This window comes from Polypterus senegalus, chromosome 5, assembly GCF_016835505.1.
Source record: "Polypterus senegalus isolate Bchr_013 chromosome 5, ASM1683550v1, whole genome shotgun sequence".
NCBI classification, from domain to species: Eukaryota; Metazoa; Chordata; class Cladistia; order Polypteriformes; family Polypteridae; genus Polypterus; species Polypterus senegalus.
Genome location: NC_053158.1, coordinates 103629408 through 103653189, shown reverse-complemented (window position 1 = coordinate 103653189; position 23782 = coordinate 103629408). Strand labels below are relative to the sequence as shown.

Here is a 23782-nt window from a genome sequence, read left to right as displayed (position 1 = left end):
AAAATGTATACTTATTTATTGGGCATGATGACTACTTAATCTGATTCCTCTAACTATCCATTCATTCATTTAATCCACCTCATAACCTAGAAAAAAGCAAACAGAGAGACTTCTGTACATTGTACTTTTGTGATGTCTCCTCAAATATATATATATATTTTTTTTACCTGCAATTAATATATAAGCTTGTTTTTTTTAATTTTTTTTAAATAATAAAAGACAAAAGAAAGTGCAGTTAAACAATGCAGTTAGCTAGTGTTTAATTTTGTCAGTACTATGTGTGTAGTAGTTGGTGAATGAGTTAACGTGCATCATAATATGTAGGGAAAGACAGTGTTTATTAAGCAATAAATGTATTGGTCTTCAGGCTCAAAAACTTGTTTCCCCACAGTGAAGGGTTCTGATGCCTCAGTCATACTGGGGTTGGCGTTTTCCTATAATGGTACAGAGTCACTGGTTTCTCCAGAAAGCAGGGTTAAAGCAAATAAATATATCACATTGATTGTATAGAGAAGCACTTTGATTCTGATGCATGTGAAAACATTCAGAATGACTGTTTTCCATGATAAATGATTTGAAGGGGGATGACAGTGATCTGAATATTATAACATGGCCTTACCAGACTCCAGATCTTAATCTGATAGCCCTCTTGATATATATTGTAGGATAACATCAATGATTATTTCCACCACTATCCAAACACCAAATAATGGAGTTTCATATTGAAGGATGGTTTGACAAAACTCCAGAACAGTTACAAACACTTCTATTAATGGTGCTTTTGGAATACATTTGTCTTATACAAACAAAAAGCTGGTGAAACTGTATCTCATGCAAACTTTAGATGCCAGCGTGTAGAACCAATCATTGCCACACATCCACCGTCCACACTACTGCTAAAGAGACGTGGACGACCCAGCACATTGCAGATCAATCTAGAGTGTCTTATTGGAGACATTTTATTGATTATATACCTCCAACAGAAAAAGGCAGAATCCAACTGTAATTGTGCAGTTCGCTGTTCAAATACTGGTAAATCTGGAAAGAAAAACTGAAAAGAAACATGCTCTTATTGTCCCAACTGTGACATTGGATTGTGTCTGTCTTTCACTGTGCTTTAAGATTTACCACACAACGGATTCATTTTAGTAGTATTATTATTATGTTACTATTTTTGTTCAGTTCATATTTTGGTTTTTATTCATCTTAGCTATTATTGGTATCATTTATAAATTTGAGATTTATTAAAAATGTAAGTTTTCATTCCAAAAAATGCAATGCTTTTTGCATTTTTTTTTAAATAAAATGCAGTTCTCCGGATAAGCACACATTATTCTGTTGTTACAAGTCATGGCAGAACATAACCATTAAAGAAACATAATTGCAGAAGCAAAAATAAGCATAATACAGCTTAGTCAAGGAGCAGTGTTTTGGGTATAAGAGGAGTGCTGTCATAACTCAGCTCATGATGATGACTGGCAACAGAGAAATGAACAGAAAATGTATTCTTAACTCATGTAAAATGGGAACTGTAATTATGAAAAGGAAATTAGAAATAAATTTATCACATGGGTGGGCTCATAAACCTGGAAGGCAAGTTTTCTTAAAACCTTTTCTGCTGCTTCAAAGTGGAAAGTTTTCAGGGTTTTTCATTCAGTTATGGACCTGTGTCTCCCATTAGCCCTATTTTAAGCTTCAAGAACAGACAGCATAATTTTTGAATTTATAAAAAAGCTCTACTTTAGAACATAATTTTATATGACAAATTACTGTTTACCTTGACTGATTGTGTTACCTGGCTGTGCTTGGGAAAATTTCTAAGTCAAAGGGCTCAGTTATAGTGCCATTAGTTAATCGGATGTATAGATTTTTGTTTTTTAGCTATATGGGAACTATTGTATTTGTTGATGAGTGATTGAGTGAATAGGTCAGATAACTATACATTATATATAGATTGTAAAGAAATAATTTAAGCTTGAAAATTACCAAACTAATCCTTTAACTAAAAAAACTATTTAAAAATTACATTTCCCCACACTTGTTTTTCTATTAGGTTATTCTTCAAAATAGTGTTCCCAAGTAAGCTTGTGGCTGCAAACTTTTGGTTACTGAAACTGCCTTCCATTACATATGTTCTGTAAACAACATTTTACTAAATTCCATCTTTTTTGACATTTTTCTATTTTTGTAATTGTCACAACTCAAAAAATACTTCAGGTTTTCCTTTAAGAGAAGGTAATCAAAAAATTCTTTAGTCTGCTACTTTCATGACTCGGCCTTACATCTATTTTCTAAATTAGCTTTATCCTGCTATTTGGTAAAATTGTGCACCAAATTTAATTTTGCCATTATAGTAATATTAAAAGTCTCAAAGAAAAAAAAGTAAATATGCCAGAAGGTGGCAGTATTCGACTGTAACAATCAAAACCTGCTCTAAAATGTTGTCTTGTGCCTATAGTATGTCCTAACATAGCCTGTAAATGCCTATTTAGTACAGTTTGTGTACATATAAAGTGACAGCCTTTTCTGTTTCCAATGTGAAATGATTTTCATAACCTGCTTATTTGGTTTAAAATTGGTGTTTTAGACTTAATACTGGTTTTAGCTTAATGTAAATAAATTTTAGACTGCTTTTGTTTTTAATTAAGTTTAATTAGGTATGTGCACTCTTTTACATGTTAAAATTAACTATGTATCAAAGATGCCACACAGCTATTGTGTCCTACATTTGGCTCCATTGTTATGGTGTTTTTGCAGGTTTTTTTTTGTTTGTTTGTTTTTAATAAACATGGTCTTCTGCTGGTGTTCAGACAATGTTTGTATGTTTGGGACCTTATTCTAAGTTTGCAGCAGCCAAGATTTCAATTAGTAGCTTCAAGGCTGGTTTACAGTGCCCTCCTATGCATATTTAGTTTTCAGTACCTTATTGATTGAAAAATGTTTGCTCCTTCTAATCACGGGATTTGTTGCATCAACTAGCTAGAATGGTTTCCTCTAAACAGTTGCATTTTAACTCTAAAGTTTCTTTGGTATTTTTAGAAATGTAAGCTGTCTGTAAAAGTAGCAGCAAACAGTGATACCTTTTAAGAAACTCATTAAATCGTTCATTCTGGGTCATTACCTCTTTTTATTTAATACAAGAATTGGCACTGTCTTGAATACAACATCAACCTAAAACAAATTTTAAAAAGCAAAATCGATTTTTGCTTTATGTCAGAACATTTGAATTGCATTTCTAACTATCCCAATTAAATAAAAAGCTTTTTAAAAGATCTGTGGTATGTATTAATTTGGGAAGCTTTTAACATATAATGTTATCAGGATATGCTTTGGATTAAAATATCAAGTTACATAGCCACCCAAAGAGTTATTCATATTCTACTAAATGTGTCCACATTTTTGTTATTTCCATAAAAATTTATGACTTTAGTTGTTTTGGGTGCTTAGGAGCTGAACACTTGTAAGCATTTTAAATCTTAAGGCAAAAAACTTTACCACAACAGATCATTAGTACAATACATACTTTACACATTTACATGCACTTTTGCATTTGGGATTTTAAGATATTGTAATTAAGCCCATAACACTATTATTCATATATTTAATTAAAATAAATACTGCAGTTTTGCTATGAGCAGCTTTTTAACATTGTTGAATTTTCTTGATTGAAGTTTTGTACTTGTACGTCAATTATAGAGGCCACCTACTGATTCCGTCTCTCCCTGATGACCCCTTGCCAGCCAGGTGCTCACTCACAGGATATTTAGCACAGGACATTACTATTCTAAGGATAATTTTACATAGTTGGTTGAGTAAATGTTTTGGACATTCATGTTACAGTTAATGGTTTGTTTTACAACTTATATTGTGCAAAAATGTGTTATACAAATGTTTTCTGATTTTATGAAGACATTGACAGTAAAGCAATTGAAAAATGGTTGTAATGTCATATTGAAATGATACTTTTGATTAAATACTAAGATATTGTATATTCATGTTTGCAGCATTTCTAAAATATATTTAAACTAGCAAAATACCCGCGCTTCGCAGCGGAGAAGTAGTGTGTTAAAGAAGTTATGAAAAATAAAAGGAAACATTTTAAAAATAACGTAACATGATTGTCAATGTAATTGTTTTGTCACTGTTATGAGTGTTGCTGTCATATATATTACACACACACACACACACACACACACACACATATATATACATATACACATATCTACACATACACATATATATATGTATGTATATATATATATATATATATATATATATATATATCTATATCTATATATATCTATATATATCTATATATATATATCTATATATCTATATCTATATCTATATCTATATCTATATATATCTATATATCTATATATATCTATATATCTATATATATCTATATATATATATATATATCAATATATATATATATATATATATATATATATATATATCAACATATATATATATATATATCAACATATATATATATATATCAACATATATATATATATATATATATCAACATATATAAACTGCTCAAAAAAATTAAAGGAACACTTTGAAAACACATCAGATCTCAATGGGAAAAAGAAATCCTCCTGGATATCTATACTGGTATAGACTGGGTAATGTGTTAGGAACGAAAGGATGCCACATTGTTTGATGGAAATGAAAATGATCAACCTACAGAGCCCTGAATTCAAAGACGCCCCAAAAATCAGAGTGAAAAAATTATCTGGCAGGCTAGTCCATTTTGCCAAAATTTAATTGCAGCAGCTCAAAATTGTACGCAGCACTTTGTATGGCCCCTGTGTTCTTGTATACATGCCTGACAACATCGGTGCATGCTTCTAATGAGATGACAGATGGTGTTGTGGGATCTCCTCCCAGATCTGGACCAGGGCATCACTGAGCTCCTGGACAGTCTGAGGTGCAGCCTGGTGGCATTGGATGGACCAAAACATAATGTCCCAGAGGTGTTCTATTGGATTTAGGTCAGAAAAGTGTGGTGGCCAGTCAATGGTATCAATTCCTTCATCCTCCAGGAACTGCCTGAATACTCTCACCACATGAGGCCAGGAATTGTCGTGCACCAGGAGCCACTGTACCATCATAGGGTCTGACAAAGGGTCCAAGGATTTCATCCTGATACCTAATGGCAGCCAAGGTGCTTGGTCAAGCCTGTACCGGTCTGTGTGACCATCCATGGATATGCCTCCCCAGACAATCATTAACCCACCACCAAACTGCTCATGCTGAATGATGTTACAGGCAGCAAAATGTTCTCCATGGCTTCTCCAGACCCTTTCACTTCTGTCACGTGCTCAGGGTGAACCTGCTCTCATCTGTAAAGCACAGGGCACCAGTGGTGCATCTGCCAATTCTGGTATTCTATGGCGAATGCCAATCGAGCTGCATGCTGCTGGGCAGTGAGCTCAGGGCCCATTAGAGGACATGGGGCCCTTGGATCACCCTCATGAAGTCTTTCTGGTTGTTTGGTCAGAGACATTCACACCAGTGGCCTGCTGGAGGTCATTTTGTAGGGCTCTGGCAGTGCTCAACCTGTTCCTCCTTGCCCAAAGGAGCAGATACTGGTCCTGCTGATGGGTTATGGACCTTCTATGGCCCTCTCCAGCTCTCCTAGAGTAACTGCTTGTCTCCTAGAATCTCCTCCATGCCCTTGAGACTGTGCAGCGAGACACAGCAAACCTTCTGGCAATGACACGTATTGATGTGCCATCCTGGAGAAGTTGGACTACCTGTGCAACCTCTGTAGGGTCCAGGTATGGCCTCATGCTACCAGTAGTGACACTGACTGTAGCCAAATGTGAAACTAGTGAAGAAACAGTCAGAAAAGATGAGGAGGGAAAAATGTCAGTGGCCTCCACCTGTTAAACCATTCCTGTTTTGGGGGTCATCTCATTGTTGCCCCTCTAGTGCACCTGTTGTTAATTTCATTCAGACCACAGCAGCTGAAACTGATTAACAACCCCCTCTGCTACTTAACTGACCAGATTAATATGCCATAAGTTTCATTGACTTTATGCTATAGTCTGATTAAAAAGTGTTCCTTTAATTCTTTTGAGCAGTATATATATATATATATATATATATATATATATATATATATATATATATATATATATATATATATATATATATATATATATATATATATATATATATATATATATATATATATATATATATATATATATATATCAACATATATATATATATATATATATATATATATATATCATATATAATATATATATATATATATATATATACATATATATGTATATATATATATATATATACTGTATACTATATGTATATATATGTTTATGTATATGTATGTATATGTATATGTGTATGTATATATATCTGTATATATCTGTGTATATGTGTATATATATATGTATATATGTATATGTATATATGTATATGTATATATGTATATGTATATATGTATATGTATATATATATATGTGTATATATGTATATATGTATATGTATATATATGTATATGTGTGTATATATATATATACTGTATATAGCAAAATCCCCACATATACCACATTGTCAGTTCAGCAGTCCGGTTTTAATATGACCAAGCTGTGCAGTGAGATTACTTTTGAGAATGCAACGTCTAGTTTTGTCCAGGAGGAAAGCAATGTTGCCTCAAATAAATGGCAACCTTTTGTTGGGTGTGTCCCTGAGACTTCTTAATTGTCATCGTGAAGCAGAGCCTTACTGGAAATTTGAGGCATTTGAATTGAAATGGGAGATCAGAGGGTATAACAGTGATGCCAGGAATACATTCAGAGTGTGGCGCTCTGCTGTTTTTTTGTGTAGCTGCCTTCACACAGCTTCTCCGCTGCTTTATAAACGAACGCAATATAAGGCCATTGTTTCTCCTTGCTTCGCGGTTCTGTACTGTTTTATTGTTTGTTTAGGATTCTTATAGCTATTGTGTAGCTGAACAGACTTACTGTACTGTTCAGGTACCCATTTCCTTTTTTTAATCCGCGGCTTGTACTCTATTTTTTGTTCGTTTATCACGATTAGAGATATTTATTGATTCCCTTCTTTAGCTGACTGCCTGCTCATATAAGGCGCTCCGTTGGCTTTTTGTGAAGCAGCCTTTACACAGCTTTTCCGTTGTTTTATAAACAAACGACATATAAAGCCATACTCTTTCCTTGCTTTGCCAAGAAAGCTGCCTTTTTGTTTAATCCACGGGTTCTCCACTGTTTTATTGTTCATTTATTACGATTATTATAGTTCTCTTTATATATCACGTTGTCAGTTCAGCACTCTGGTTGTAATATGACGAAGCTGCGCAAGCTCACTCTTGAGAATGCAACATTTAGTTGTCCAGGAGAAAAGCAATCTTGCCTCAAATCAATGGTAACCTTTTGTAGGGTCTGTCCCTGAGACTTATTACTTCTCATCACGAAGCAGAGCCTTACTGGAAATTGGAGGCATCTGAATTGAAATGGGAGATCAGAGGGTATAACAGGGGTGCGAGGAATACATTGAGTGTGGAGAAACTCTAGAGACAGCGTGTGTATTAACTTGTGGATTTTTCTGTGAGTATTTGGTGGCAGCGTGACGAAGTTGCTTCCACAAGACCGCATTAGCTGTGGAGCTCAGCTCGGAGCATATTCTTTTCCCACCTTGTCAATTGTGTAATGCGTTTTTTGAACAGGATTGATACATGGAAGTGATCACTCTTACTGCGGTCAGTCAGTTCACGTGAGCTGCTCTCTTGTGTGATGTTGCGATGTCCACGGCTTTATTTAATGTTAGCTAAGACCCGGCACTTAAAAGTTTCTCGCTACAGCAATTTTAACTCCGTTATAAAGTTATCCAAAGTCTTGTTTATACCTTGTGACTTCTCATTAGACATGTATCTGGGGAATAAAGCGTTTTTCTTCAGCGCTTTGGGAGCTCTTCCTCCTTTTCCACGTACTGCGGTCACAGTCAGTTCACGTGATTACGTGGGAGGCGTGATGTCACACGCAGCTCCGCCCCCCACCCACGTCAATCGAGCGAACGTCCATTACAGTATATAGATAAAAATAGGTTCCAGTTATGACCATTACGCGTAGAATTTTCGAAATGAAACCTGCCCAACTTTTGTGAGGAAGCTGTAAGGAATGAGCCTGCCAAATTTCAGCCTTCTACCTACACGGGAAGTTGGAGAATTAGTGATGAGTGAGTCAGTGAGGGCTTTGCCTTTTATTAGTATAGTAATGCGAGACTTGACAGCAAATCCTTTGATAATGTTTTATCAAGTCAGAGTTTTCTGGCAACAAAGTATGAAAGTTGCAAAATAAACAAAAGTTCTACAAATGATCAGACTGGTTTAGCCTATTTAAATTTTAAGGATGTTTAAGATAGAAATAGAATTATATTGTTACTGGTTTATCAATAAAAGCAGTACTTGATTAAAGTACAAAATGAGAGAAACCTATCAATTTTACTAACCCACTGTTCTTTAATGAAAGTGGGGAAAGTCTTGCTTCATTAGTAAACTCAGTATTATTACTTTCATTTGATATTCACTGGTTAATGTGATGTCTTTAGATGAGACATTTGGGTAGGGCATGGAGTGGTGACCTTTCAAGCAGAAAGGTGTTCAAATTTGTTTTGCATATGAAAGGTTTCCTCAGTAGGCAGAATGACTAAAAAAATGCATAAGACCTGAGGAATGGATTGGTATTTCATTATAGTGTAAAGGAGGGGAAAAAAGAACAACCTTTCAAATTGTTTTGAAATGATACCCGTTTTCTCACACTGGTTTTTGAGTTTAGAGAACTAAGGGTAAACGGTATATTGCCAAGCATAAAACTAATGCTGAAAGAAATGAGTGCAAGTAGAAGCAATTGGGATCATGTTGTGATAATTGATCAAAATGTACAGTACATTAGCTTACTGACCAAGAGAGTGGAAACATGACACTTTTATTAAACTCTTTGTGAATTTTTAGCTGTAAGACAGAAAAGTCAAAGTTTTTTTGTTTGCTGTTCCTTAACTGTTGTTGTTATTGTGAACTAAAGACAAGGCTTAAGATACATTGTTCTGTGACAATTCTTAGTTTAATGCATTGTATTAAACAGTATTAAAATGATGTTTTACATTTACAGGCAGTATAGTCCACTTGGCCTGAAATTTCCTAATATAATTGCATCATCAAGTTTGAATTGTGTTATCCTTTGTAATCATCCTTTTTATTACATTACAGCTGCAAGTGGTGGTGTTATTAACTGATGCCTTAACAGAAAAGAGGCATTCCTAATAAATTTGATTGTTGCAATAGACAAACGTTTTTGCTGTACTGTATACTAATTATTTTGGATTTTTTTTTGTTGTTGTTTTCATATGAAGCACTTTTCTGATGGATCACTAGGGTCAGATCACTTTGATGAGGAACGCCCTATGCAAAGTGATACAGATGCCATAGAGCTGGAGCTAAAATCGAAACTGTCAAGAATAGCTGCTAAGATAAGTGATAAGGACTCCTCTTCTGAGGATGAAACAGAATGGAATGTTCTCACTTCACCAGTGAAAGTGCCAGAGGAGAGCTCATCATGTGAGGATGCTGACAGAAAAGTATATGAGGATGACTTCAAGGTAAGGCTAGAATTAATAATGATGTGCTGCTTTCAGTTTTTTTTTTATCTTTTTCTGGAAAGCAGTTGTTATGAATAAAAGTATGCACCAAGGATTGTTGTCTTGGAGCTGGAGGAAATAATGGCTTGTTGTTCTCCGTAAAAAGGGTGGCCTATTTGAGATCAAGAACTGCAGCCTATGGCTTTGCTCTGCATAGACTAAAGTGCTGGTGCAATGAATTGTAATTAAATGCATTATTCACCCACATCAGAGTTATTCAGTGCATTTACATATACTTTAACCTTATTATTCACAAAACATGGTTTGTAAAATGCCATGTAAACTCTTATTCCAGTAAAACCAGGATACTGGTCTCTGAGAAACCAGATTAACACATGTAGGTTTCTCTGTGAGTGACCCAGTTGTTTGGCTATGTAAACCCGTAAATGGGTTACACTTAAGGATTTTGTAGTTTGCACATGTCTGTTATACTCTGCTAGCTTGTGCATGCTTTGCACTTTCTTCCAGCAGCCACGGATAGATAGAAAACAGTGGAAGTGTTCTTGAGGAAGATGCTCAGGTGATCTCAATATTCCTTCTCCTGGCTGAAATATTGTCTCTTAATATTTCAGGAATCACTAAATATATTTTGATGAGCTGAGCATACAGTGCTAAGCTCATCAGTACAATCTTGAGATTAGTAGGCTTTACTTGTTAAAAGTAATGTGTATTACATTGTCCGATTGGTTTGTAAAGTAACAAGTAACCTAAAACAATACTTGCTTATAAAAATACTTCCATTATTATTATCCCATCAGTACTAGGTGTAAGTCAAGGCTCAGATTTACCAGTACACCACTCCTTAGCTCAGTCATACAGCCAAGTAGAAGTAGAGTGTGCTGCATGCTATCAAGTGATACAAACCTATAAGTAAAGTGTCAATTTAGGTTTAATCCAGCTACCATATACACTCGCGTTTAAGTTCTCCCGCGGATAGTCGGGGCATGATTTGACCGTATAATTTCTGGTATTTTATAATGTTGGTTTTGTAAGTTGAATGCAGAAAACTCACACTATTGGTCCAAGAGATTGATATGCTAACGCTCATCTGAAAGAGTAACCACAGAACATGCTGCCTTTTTTTATTTATTTATTTTTTTTTTATGTATTGTGCCTATGTGAACACATGGTAAAACCCAAACTATTCTGAAGTGACGTTGGCACTGTTTAGTGTTTTTTGTATCTCACACCCTCATACACGTAAGAGCATTCCTTATCTACGATGGAGTATTCGATCAGAAGAAACTATGAAGCTGGTTTTAAGCTAAAAGTTATTGAAGTGGCAAAAGAAATTGGTAACTGCGCTTGTGCAACAGAATTTAATGTGTCTGAGTAACTGGTGCAAGATTGGAGGAAGCAAGAAAATGTAAAAAAAAAAAATACAATGAACTATTGTTGGCTTAGGTCATAGATGTAAAAAGGTGCTGAATGAAATTTAATTCACAGCAAATGTATTTATTAAACACAGCAAAATGATCACTTTCGGCTGTGTTTATGGTCAGATTCATATATTTGCTTAGGACTTAATAACAAATGCTGGCCAGTGAAATGTTCTTTTTTTTTTTTATACAAAAGAAGACAAAGTAACACAAAAGTAATGCATTGCTTGTAATGCATTATATTTTATCATTAGTAACTATATATTTAGGTAACTGTTACTTTTAAAAGTAACATTCCCCACACCGCTCGGTTGATGCATGCTCTCAAATTCATGATTGATGATTGTTGACAAAGTTTACCTTATTTTTACAGCAGCAACACAGAAGATATCCTAGTGGTAGTATAAGATCTTTTACACTCCATCTAGGGACAAACTTTGGGTTTGGTTAGTGAAACGATCCCAATTTAGGCAGGTTTCTATAGGCCTCCATTGTACAGGGTGGTCCAGATCTAATTATGCAATTATGAAAGGGTGAACACACCGCACCCGCTGTTCAACTGACAATCATCTCCCCGCCATTTTGGAATGCAGGGCAGGTGCTGCCAGCTATCGGCAACAAAAATAATTTTTTGTGAATTCTCTATGTAATAAACTTAAATTATAGCATAATGGAAATCAAAATCACACCAAAAGTGAACTCTGATTTTTAAAATCTGGTAAAAGCCAGAAATTACGTGGAATAAGATATTTTTTTCTATAAAGAATGACTTGAATATGGATATTTTGTTAAAGAGTGCTACATCAATGAGGCACTTTCTGCAAGAAATAGAAAGGGGCTATTGGAATATGAAATTAAATTTGTATTTATGGTTGTCTGGTTTTGTTTATCATAGAATATGTTTACTTGATTTTTGATTAATATAATACATTTTTTTACACTTTTTTTTTCTTTTTGTCTTTCTATCTTTTCCATCTCTGGATTCCAGTACACACAAACTCCTTTTTATACATTACTGCTGTAAATAAACAAAATTAAATTGAGAGATCTCAGATCTCTATCAAGTATATCTGAGGTAAAATAAGTCGGAAATGTTTTAACTGTGAGTTTGGCTTCATCATACATATTGCAGTAACTCATGTATGGCTCCTTCTTGGATCCAGCATCCTGGGTTCAAGAAGTAATCTGTGGAAATAAAGAACCAACACTTTTATATGTATGTTAGAATTAGATACATGTATACATTTGCATATGACTTACACCTCAGTTTCCACGTTTCCAAGTTTTTGGTTTGAATATAGAAACCTTAGTAGTTTTTTTGTGCATTTAGTTTGTATATGCAAGCTTTGACTAACCCTTTGGTCGGGTGGCATGATAATTATTTCATATGCGCTATAGAACAGGCTGACATTATTAATTTTGATATGGCTAGAACACAAGTCCTTGGCTTAAAAAGCCCGGAGCCATACACTCTTAATATCAGCTTCTTCTTTACTGGGCCTCTCTTTGGAATGTAGCTTCTGTGCCTTATCTGATAAAATGATCAATCACATGGGGTTTTTTTATACAATGTAAGATTTTACACTGTACATTCTGTTTCTCCAGCCCAAAAAAAGTAATGTGTTGGTGCATCTATCTCTGTTAATTCCTAAAAGCGGGCTCTCACTACAGCCCCCAGAGCTTTTGTCTCTATCAGGTTGGACAGCCCCAGCTTTGCATTGGTCACATTTGCCTGGGGCAAATGTGCTCATTTGGACAATTTTCTAACAGTTGTTGAATTTCAGTTATTTGACCCTCTAATGCTGCCATTCCTGTCTGTAATTCTTTGGTGACATTTCTGATATACTGCATAAGGCCCAAATCTGACTCTTTCCAACTATTCCCTAGTCTTTGAGCATCTTTTTAACCCTCCACACAGACATATATTGTGTGTGTGTGTGTGTATATTTATATATATATATATATATATTCATTCATATATATATATATATATACACACACACACACAGAGATATCTATGGGAACTGGAGTTCTTTAACTCAGCCCTGTTGGGTTCCAAGGTTGTCACCAGGGGTGTGCTGTGGGTACTAACAAGACCTACTTCATTAGGCTCCCGCATTACCCAGAAGTGTTCCCATGCCAAGCCATTGGGACACCGGAAATACTTCAGCGATTACTCAAAAGGAGCTGCCTAATACAACCCTGGGAGCCAGACTCTGAAAGAAGGAGACAAAGCATACTAGAAAGAGCAGAGGAGGCAGTGTGAGAGAGAGAGAGAGAGAGAGAGAGAGAGAGAGAGAGAGAAGGGTTTCCAACAATAAAAACTTGTGTTTCCTGTGATTTATGTCCAGAGCCTTGTTGTGCCCGGTGTTTTGTGGAGCTGGAGCTCCCCCTGTTGGCCACTATATGTATGTTTGCATATTTGTAGCGGGAAATTCACAAAGGGAGAAAAGGATTTGTGTACGTTAAAATAATTTTTTATGCCTAAGCTTTAAGCTCCTATCGGGAGTCATCATCCGAGGAAAATAATTAGACTTAAGGGAAACTAAGGCAATGTATAGCAAATAAGGTGGGAAGAGTACCGTAGGTGAATATTGGGGGGAGATTAATGAGGTGGGGCTTGGAGGGTGTTGATCATAAAGTCTTATTTATTATGTGCATGTTCTTCTTTTCAACACTGAATTTGCTCGTTCATGTTCAAATGTCTGTTAATGGATACATGATTTATTATCTCCTCTGGATTTCCCGCTACAAATATATGCAAATATGTGTTCATATACTATATATATTTGTCCCCTCAGAGTAGAGCCGCTGCTCCTCCGCATTGAGAGGAGTCAGATGAGGTGGCTCGGGCATCTGATCAGAATGCCTCCTGGACGCCTCCCTGGTGAGGTGTTCCGGGCACGTCTAACCGGGAGGAGGCCCCGGGGAAGATCCAGGACACGCTGGAGGGACTATGTCTCCCGGCTGGCCTGGGAACGCCTCGGGATTCCCCCGGAAGAGCTAGAAGTGGTGGCGGGGGAGAGGGAAGTCTGGGAATCTCTGCTCAAGCTGCTGCCCCTGCGACCCAATCTTGGATAAGCGGAAGAGGATGGATGAATGTATATATGTATATGTATGTATGTGTATATATGTATATGTGTATGTGTATATATGGATATGTATATATGTATAGACTCGAGTAACAGATTGTTTGAGGCTGTTTTAAAATCAGTGTTGATACAGTTATACTCAAAAAAGTAATATCTTTCCCAAATAATATAATCAGAATGTCAGAGTATAAAAGATTGCATGAGGAGATAAAGTTAACTTTTTCAAAAGGAAGAAGTTTGAGAAGAGAATATAAACACCAAGGGAAGCAAGGAAATGTTATAAGGTAAAAGAAAAATTAAGGACCATTTAAAAGGGAATCTAAGTTATGACATTCTATAAAAATTACTGATATGAATTCTGTCAATAAATGAAACTGATTTGTGATGTATGATTAGAAATTAATTTCATTTTATAAACATTTCGATACATGCAATTTTATGCAAAATATCAGACTGTCGTATCAGTATTTTTTTTAATGGTTATTGATCCTTTTTTTTTTTACGGAATGCAGCAGTAGGCGTAGGTGGTATTTCTGGCTTTTTGTTATTAAAAAATATGTTCTTTAGTGCCCTATTCTTCAGAGTTCTGTAAATTGTCATTCTGAAAAAATTCTAGTTATTTTATCAGCATCAAAGAAATCTGCTTCACTGAAAAACGATTGTAGACCAACTGCCTTAGCATCTGTTTTTATGATGTACTAGCAGAATACCCGCGCTTCGCAGCAGACAAGTAGTGTGTTAAAGAAGTTATGAAAAAGAAAAGGAAAAATTTTACAAATAACGTAACATGATTGTTAATGTAATTGTTTTGTCATTGATATGAGTTTTGTTCATATATATATATATATATATATATATCAATATCTATATATATATATATATATATATATATATATATATATATATATATATATATACAGTATCTATATTTCAAAATACCCGCACTTGGCAGCGGAGAAGTAAAAGGAAAAGGAAACATTTTAATAATAACGTAACATGATTGTTAATGTAATTGTTTTGTCATTGATATGAGTTTTGTTCTCATATCTATATATCTATATATATATATATCTATATATATATATATATCTATATATCTATATATATATCTATATATATATATATATATATATATATATATATATATATATATATATATATATATTTATATATATACAGTATCTATATTTCAAAATATCCGCACTTGGCAGCGGAGAAGTAAAAGGAAACATTTTAATAATAACGTAACATGATTGACAATGTAATTGTTTTGTCATTGTTATGAGTGTTGCTGGCATATATATACCCGAACTTCGCAGCGGAGAAGTAGTGTGTTAATGATGTGTGTGTGTGTATATATATGTATGTATATATATATATATATATATATATATATATATATATATATATATATCTACATAGGGGTGTGTGTGTATATATATGTATGTGTCTATATGTGTGTGTATAGCTTTGGTCACTGAGTGCAAGGGAAAAATAATAAAATATAGTCTATAAGTTATTAACAGTAAAACATTAACATTTTAAGAAGTACAGGTACATTGAGCACTACTGAAGTGGTTGCGGGTAAGCTACATTTTAAAGACTGTGTAACACAACAGGTAAGTAGTACTAACAGCAGCTAAAATGTATATGGATCATCTCTCGGTAGTTGATCCCTTTTGAAAGGCGCTACACGACGGCTGTGGTATAGAAATTACATTTTCTATGTGAACGTTCAAATTTCTGCCTCTGGTAATGTGCCTTACCAGCATTACCAGCAATTAAAGAAAATTAGTTTTGTGTCCTCTGCAGTGTTGAGAGAGAGACTTTGGTTTGGGATAAAAGGAAAAAAGGTGTAAAGAAAGGAAAGTTTCCTTTTTCTTTTATATAGTATAGATAGATGTGTCCGCTGACGTTATGATCGCCTTTTGGGGACAGTCGCGGTGGGTCTTGTGTAGACTGGTGAGACGTCCCTGCCATTAATCGGTTGTGATGGCACTGTCAGTCCTCCACTCGTGTGCGTGTCTTCATAATCCGAGGTGATGACCTCATAATCGTATGCGTGCAAAATAGAAAGTGCGAATCGACTTAATATTAGTTTGCCGCGGTGTAGAAAAGGGGTCCCGTGTTTGCATTTGTCTGGGCTATAGCTCAGGGGGAGGATGAAAAAAATTAAAAGTGCTCACTTTGACTTAAGGCAGAAGCGCAGTCAGCGTCTCAAACGCCAGCACAGCTATGCGCGCGCGCCGGATGCTCGACTTTTGCTGGGCAGGAGACCCCAGTTTTTGCAGACACGTTTTCTTTGGAGGTCATTCATATATATCTATCTATATATATATATATATATATATATATATATATATATATATATATATATATATATATATATATATATATATCAAAATACCCACGCCTCGCAGCAGAGAAGTAATGAAAAAGAAAAGGAAACATTTTAATAATAACGTAACATGATTGACATTGTCATATGTGTTTTGCTGTCATATATATGCCTGCCTAAATAAGTCACCCTCGCTTCGCTCTTACTTTTTTACCGTTCATTTAATCATGGCTAGTGGCGGAAAAATTATAAAATGGAAGGAGGATTACACTGAGTATGGCTTTACCAAAACAATTATTGATGGCGAATCGATTATTCATAAAGCTTGAATTGGTGATCTGTTTTTCTGTGTTAACCTCATATTTTTTCATACTTCTTCTCAAACCAAGGTGGTGCGAGGGTAAAACGAATCGGGATGCGCTGATCAATGTAATCGGTGTACCAGGAAATCATGCATTGACAAAAGTTCCCCTTTGCTTGTAATGCAAAGTGTGATTAAATGCATTATTTTTTAACGCGTTATGGAGCACATGCATCAAAGCTTCTCAGCTGTGCTTGTGCTAAGATAAGGAAAGATTTTAAAAATAACGTAACACGATTGTCAATGTAACCTTTTGTAAGTAGTGCCTGGTGGATTCAGTGTAGAGAAACTTTAGAGACAGCGTGTGTATTAACTTGTGGATTTTTCTGTGAGTATTTGGTGGCAGTGTTACGAAGTTGCTTCGAAAGACGGCGTTAGCCATGGAGCTCAGCTCAGAGTGAAATGAGGTAAATGGGAGGGGAGATGATGACGTGACTCCCCACCCGCCTTAACTGTCAATCCCCCACAAACACAGTCTCTCAGAATTTGCATAAGTACACCCCTTCACCTGCAATTTTAACTTAGTTACAAAGTGATCAAAACTCTCGTTTATATCCTGCGTCCTCTCATTAAACTTGTATCCTGCATTACCCATGGGCATGAGAAACGCCAGCGCAGCCTGTCTATGAACTTAATTTAAAGTTTAGGTTTACACCTTGCTTTCTTTCCGGGTAGCAGCAATCATGAATATGGTAGTATATGTCACTCGCTCGCTTCTTATTGTTTCGCTGCCTTCTCAATTATATAATGCATGTTTTATTCAGCGCTTTTTGGAGGTCTTCCTGGTTTTCTACGCACTGCGTTGACGGTCAGTTCACGTGATTACGTAGGAGGTGTTATGATGTCACACGAAACTCCGCCCCCCACGGCTTTCGGGCTCAACTCCATTACAGTAAATGAAGAAAAATACCTTCCAGTTATGACCATTACGCGTAGAATTTCGAAATGAAACCTGCCCAACTTTTGTAAGTAAGCTGAAAGGAATGAGCCTGCCAAATTGCAGGCTTCTACCAACACGGGAACTTGGAGAATTAGTGATGAGTCAGTCAGTGAGGGCTTTGCCTTTTATTAGCATAGATATAAAAAGATTGAGGTGAACTTGCTTTTCTCTAAGATGTAAAGACTTTAATCTTACTCAGTTTGCTTAAGGATACCAAAGTAATATTGCCATCATGATTCATTTTAATATATATATATATAATTCACTAAGGCGAGACAACCATGAAAAGAGGATTCACTAAGCCGCCGACAAGTGAGACACCTATGGCGCACACAGGAAGCAGCCACGCCCACCAACTCCAAGACCATTGGATGAGATGACAACTCGCAGGGCCACGCCCACCAACTCGGAGACGACGGCACAGAAAAAAAGGCGTCATTTATGTTCGTCTGTTGTAGAGGCCACATGCAGTGCAGGTCAGGTTAATGTCATGTACCTCCGAGCTACGTTGACTGTTCATAGAGGCATGTTTCTCGTGGAGGTGAATCGCCATATGCAGCGTGTGAAACGGTTTGCGAGGGGTAACCCATGGGATCCTTAAAACAATCCTTTAAAACTGAGGTTAAAGCACAATGAAGGAATCAGTCTTTAAAAACCAATAAGCCCTGTGCCTCAATTTCATTACCGTCTCACCTGCTTCACCAATGCAGGCCCTGCAACAGTCGAGACGCTCTGTCAGCAGCTGACCTTCTCTGTGCCTGAATGATTCACACAGAGGCAGCACAAGAGAAAGCCGCGCCAGACACCGACAGAGGCACACACACACGCAGCTGGTGGGCGGCTCTCCGTGAGTTTCTCTTGCGAGCGGACACATAACCAGGCGGTATATATGCTTCGAGAACGAAGCTGGACACGGCTTGCGACCGGGCACATGAGCAGGCAGTGTGTATGCTTCGAGTGCGAGGGGTGGACGCGACAGGACTATCTAGGAAAAATCATGTCGCGGATGTGATTCGCTCTATGCAGTGTGTAGAACAGTTTGCAAGGGGTGTCCCTGTTTCTTTCCAGAAGTGTTCAACCATCAATAAATAATTGTGGTGTTTGTTATGCCGCGGGTTCACTATTGTCTTGTATTTTGCTCTCTCCAGAGTTCCATCTTTTCATTCACTTACTGTTGTATTCTCACACTAACCTGTTTTAGACAACGTGTCTTTCCAGAAGTGTTTACCATTCAATAAATAATTATGCATGAGATTGAGCGTGTGTCTAGGCGTGGGTAAGCCGTTGAACCCCATTCGGGCTGCAAACCGTGGAATTGCCACTAAGTGCGACTCATACGCTCCCACTGTTTTCGTCCCTACCCTTTGTACACACCCCCCTCCCATACATTGACTGTTAATAGAGGCATGTTTAAAACATTCCTTTACAACTGAGGTTAAAACACAATTGTGAGCAGTCTTTAAAAAACGAGTTTTCGGTTACGATGCATTACCATGCAGCATAGCAAAGTGTTGTACATGCTACATACAGCAATTCGCATCCGTGAAAAACATGCGTCTTCTTTGATGCTCCTGCACTTTGTACACACACCCCTCCCACCTCGCTATGCCGCACGGACGATTGTGTGTTGGTTTGTTCCATGCATTGTTACAATGTTGCTTTTCTTGCTGATTTATTACATTACCGATTTTGCAAATGTTAAATTTTCTCCCTGTGCTTAAAAATTATTAAAAAACCGGCCTGATTATGCGGCGTATGGTACGCCGCGGGTTGGCTAGTAATAATAACAATACTAACACATCTGGACATTCCTTAGATTTATGCTGTATTATTTTTATATTTTCTTTAAAATCTTTTAATAATTTATGGCCAAGTGTTATTCTTTGTCTATTGTATCTGCTGAAGATCAGTCCATTTACTGTGTTATAAAGTGGTAATATTCACTTTTGACAGAGAGCTAAAAGTAATTCAGACTTTATCTAAATCTCTGGTTGTCAATACCATTGTCTCACGATGGTGTGTAAGCTCACCAGCTCTATTTCCATTGTAAACAATTGAATGCATTACCAGCACTATAAACTGTTGTATCTGTAAGATTTGTTTTGATATGGCAATTTTTAGTCTACTTGAAACACACACAGAAGTAATTCATACAAAACAGCATTTCAGAGTACTGTATATGCTCCAATAAACGCAGAGTCTCTTAGTGTCGCCGGTCTCTAATAAGCGCCGGGCTTCAGAGGGGACGCGGCCAAATAGTAGCCGGTCTCTAACAGTAGACGGGTCTTTGATATTTGCCTACTAGTGTACCTTTTAAGCATCTGTATCTTTATAGATGTGTGTAATACATGTTCATGTCAGCACGTTGCATATATAAGAAATACGGATATACCGGTTTCTAAAACTGCTTCATTTTCGTGTCGGGTTGACCAAAATACGGACAAACCTGGAAGAAGAGGAAGACGATAGTGAACTGGACAACAACAAAGCCGTCATTTCGGATTCAGACGATTAATAGCAGCGAAAGGTACAGAAAGACATTACCGTTTATCTCGAACAGTCATATGCAGCATCTGAAATTCAAATAAAGTAGCTGTTTGTAATATTAGCTAATATTTTTGTGTACCTACCTATACCAACACGTGCAAAATAAATATTGCATTCTGGTTTTGTTAATAATGTCCTGTCTCTATTAAGCACTGGGAGCCGAGGCTAGTTTTGCAAATAAACGCCAGGGGCCTCTATTGGAGCATATACGGTATTCCCTATGGGAGGGGCCAAGGAGGTTGGGTGCAGTGTGAGTTGGGTGGTGGCCGAAGGCGGGGACCTTGGCGGTCTGATCCTCGGCTACAGAAACTGGCTCTTGGGACGTGGAATGTCGCCTCTGAAGGGGAAGGAGCCTGAGCTAGTGTGCAAGGTCGAGAGGATGGCCCGGGAAGACCCAGGACACGGTGGAGGGACTATGTCTCTCGGCTGGCCTGGGAACGCCTTGGGATTGTCCCGGAAGAGCTGGAAGAAGTGGCGGGGAGAGGGAAGTCTGGGCCTCTCTGCTTAAGCTGCTGCCCCCGCGACCCGACCTCGGATAAGCGGAAGAGGATGGATGGATGGATGGATGGATGGACGGTATTCACAGATGTATAAATCCCTTCCTTAGTAGGAATTCTTGGTATTAGAAAAACTGAGGTAATGTTGTTTAACCTATTTGTGATCACCTTCTATTACTTGTACGTGATTGCAGCATATCACAGATTAAAATATATTGAAGTTAAGAAATTATATAGATGCTATATCAGGGGTAGGCAATGTTGGTCCTGGAGGGCCACAGTGGCTGCAGGTTTTGTTCCAAACCAATTGCTTAATTAGAATCCAGTGATTGCCAATCTCAGACCTAATTTCATTTTATGTCTGGTTAGTCTGCAATGTTAGGTTCTTATATTGTAGATTTTTTCCTTTCCTGGTATATCGTCCAAATTATTTTAAGCATAAAACTAGTAATTTTTAGTCTGTCTGTCTATTAAGCTTTTTATTAAACCAAATAGTGCATGATAAATACACATAGTTGTACATGGAAACAAGTTAGATGGAGAACTGCTTGCTTCTTTGTCATTTGCATCTTAATGCTAATACGGAGCTATTAAAAACAGTGAATACAACTGTTTAAGACTAAAATAAGCAATTAAGGGTTAACTTAATAAGCAAGACCACTAAAATGAAACATAAAAATATCACTTGAGCAATAATTGACTCCTCTTTAAGAAACTGGGTTGGAAAAAAAAACAACTTCTAGGACCAACATTGGCCACTCTTGTGCTAAATTAATAGGGATAGTACAGCTACATAGTGTGTTTAAGAGAAAAACAACAATGTCTGTTATTTATTTGCAGGCGGAGTTTATTGTGCTTGAAAAAAATAACAGTTCCCAATTACCACACAGTATTGTATCATAACATCTCACCCTGTTTTAAAAGTCCAAAATAACTTAATTTGTTCTCCTTATATGAATAATCATGAACATTGAGAAAGCATGGTTGAAACATTCTTTGCTGGCAATACACCATATAAGTAAACTATCCTTGAGCAAGCTGCAAAAATCATCTCAAATTACTGTCAGGCCAATACACATTTTAGCTTCACTCATCATTTATAGCCCAAGCAGTTATAAAGCATTCTTTTGGGTTAAAACCCTTAACATTGCAAATTACAGGGAATGTAAGATGAAATTCATGGCCTTGTGAGTTTACTTATGAGTCATATGTTTATTAGATTTTTTTTTTTTTTTTAATATATACGAGTTTTCTAACTTTCTGTTTTGTATGTTGATCATCATATGTCATGTTGATGGAGAGGACAGTGTATTTCCAAAGAGAATTATCCCTGTTGGGAACACTTTTTTTTTTCTTTTTTTAAACAAATGACACCCTATCACAGTGTTCAAGGTGTTTACAGTGGTACCACAACATTGTCTATCACCTTCAATAGTAATTCTAAAAGGCAGAAGTGCTACTGTTTTCAGAGACCTTAATATGCCCATCTGTTTTTGTTTAATGTTTAGACATACTGGCATCTGTCATTGTCAATTTTGCATCATCAATGTTGTTTTTCGGTTGTTCAATCATGTCTTAATTTAATATCGAAAATCCTCAGTTTTATCTTTGCACTCCATTTACTTTTAGAAATTCAACTGGCAGAGTCTGCTTACACTGGGTCAGAATTTAAATTATTTGGTTGCTTTTTACCTTTGTTTTTGCTTTTGCCTTTTGTTAATTCATTTAGATTAGTTTTCATTTAGTGTTGACTGCAATTTAAAAACCTTCACTACTTTAACATTTTATTTTGCATAATTATTAACTGTCTTTTTTCATCCAACTGCCAGTATTTATAGACATGCCCTAAAATTTAATTTGAGAAGGAAATGTGTTGCAGACATCTACTAATGCATTTTTGCTGTCTTTGTTGTTTCCTTCTCCTCATTAAGTTCGCTTCCCTGCAGACCTGTTGCTCTCTGTGCTTTTTGCTTGATTAATACTTGCTTCTGTTTCTCTTTCTCTGTCTGTTAATATGCTGAACAGGAAGATTTCAATTCTTTAGAACTCCATCACCGACTGCAGGTCTTCTCCTCGGTCTTACAGCAGGTGAGGTGCCTAAATATTAAGATTGCATAAAGCATTTTCATTGAATGATGACTGTTTTTCTTCTTTTATGATTAGTAATACATTTTGCCCTTGGAAGTTTTGAAAGAGAACCTTATCGCTAAGGATTAATTAGGCTTTTTGCAGCTTTTTATACTTGTATGGCTCTTGACCTATTTAATTCACTTTACAAATAAAGTAATTTTAAGGTAACTAAGAGGATAATGGTAAATGGAGCAAGGGTGCTATTTAGTTAACTGAAAGTTGAGATGGAAGTTTGAGTTTGTACTGGTTTGACAGGGATCCAGTGCAGACTTACAGGCCTTTATTACAACATGTGTAAATGGATTATACTTGACCGTAGTTGTCATCCCAGTTATTTTCACCTCTGTGTGCTTGATATAAAAATCATTAGCTTCTTTCTCCAGCAGAGGGCACTGACACCTTGGATGGATGAAATTCAGTGCTAGGAATCGCAGTGTAAGAAGACTTTAGTCAAAATATCAAATAAACATGTCCGCTTTTATTCAAGCATATAACGATAGAAAAAAAAAAAAAAGCATTTGATTTACATATGGCTGTCAATGAGTTAAATGAGCAGGTTGGGCCAGAACACCACCCTCTGCAATTGGATCCTGGACTTCTTGACAGAGTGACCCCAGTCAGTTCAGATGGGCTGCAACATTTCCAGCAACATCACACTGAGCACTGGAGCGCCGCAGGGCTGCGTGCCTAATCCACTGCTCTTCACCCTGCTGACTCGCAACTACACAGCCATGCACAACACCAACCACATCATCAAGTTTGCGGATGATATGACAGTGCTGAGACTGATAAGCAGGGATGATGA

General features: G+C 36.6%; 1 protein-coding gene across 7 annotated transcripts in view; it reads left to right on the top strand.

Annotated features, from left to right (window-relative positions):
• Positions 1 to 23782, top strand: part of LOC120529409 (myosin VIIA and Rab interacting protein) — a 544611-nt gene that overhangs the window by 436259 nt on the left and 84570 nt on the right. For 6 of the 7 annotated variants that reach the window (XM_039753183.1, XM_039753187.1, XM_039753181.1 and 3 more), the window contains 2 exons: positions 9409 to 9654; positions 22873 to 22935. In XM_039753183.1, coding sequence (XP_039609117.1) covers positions 9409 to 9654; positions 22873 to 22935 — 309 coding nt within the window. The remainder of the gene's footprint in view (positions 1 to 9408; positions 9655 to 22872; positions 22936 to 23782) is intronic. The other variant, XM_039753185.1, reaches the window with a different exon arrangement.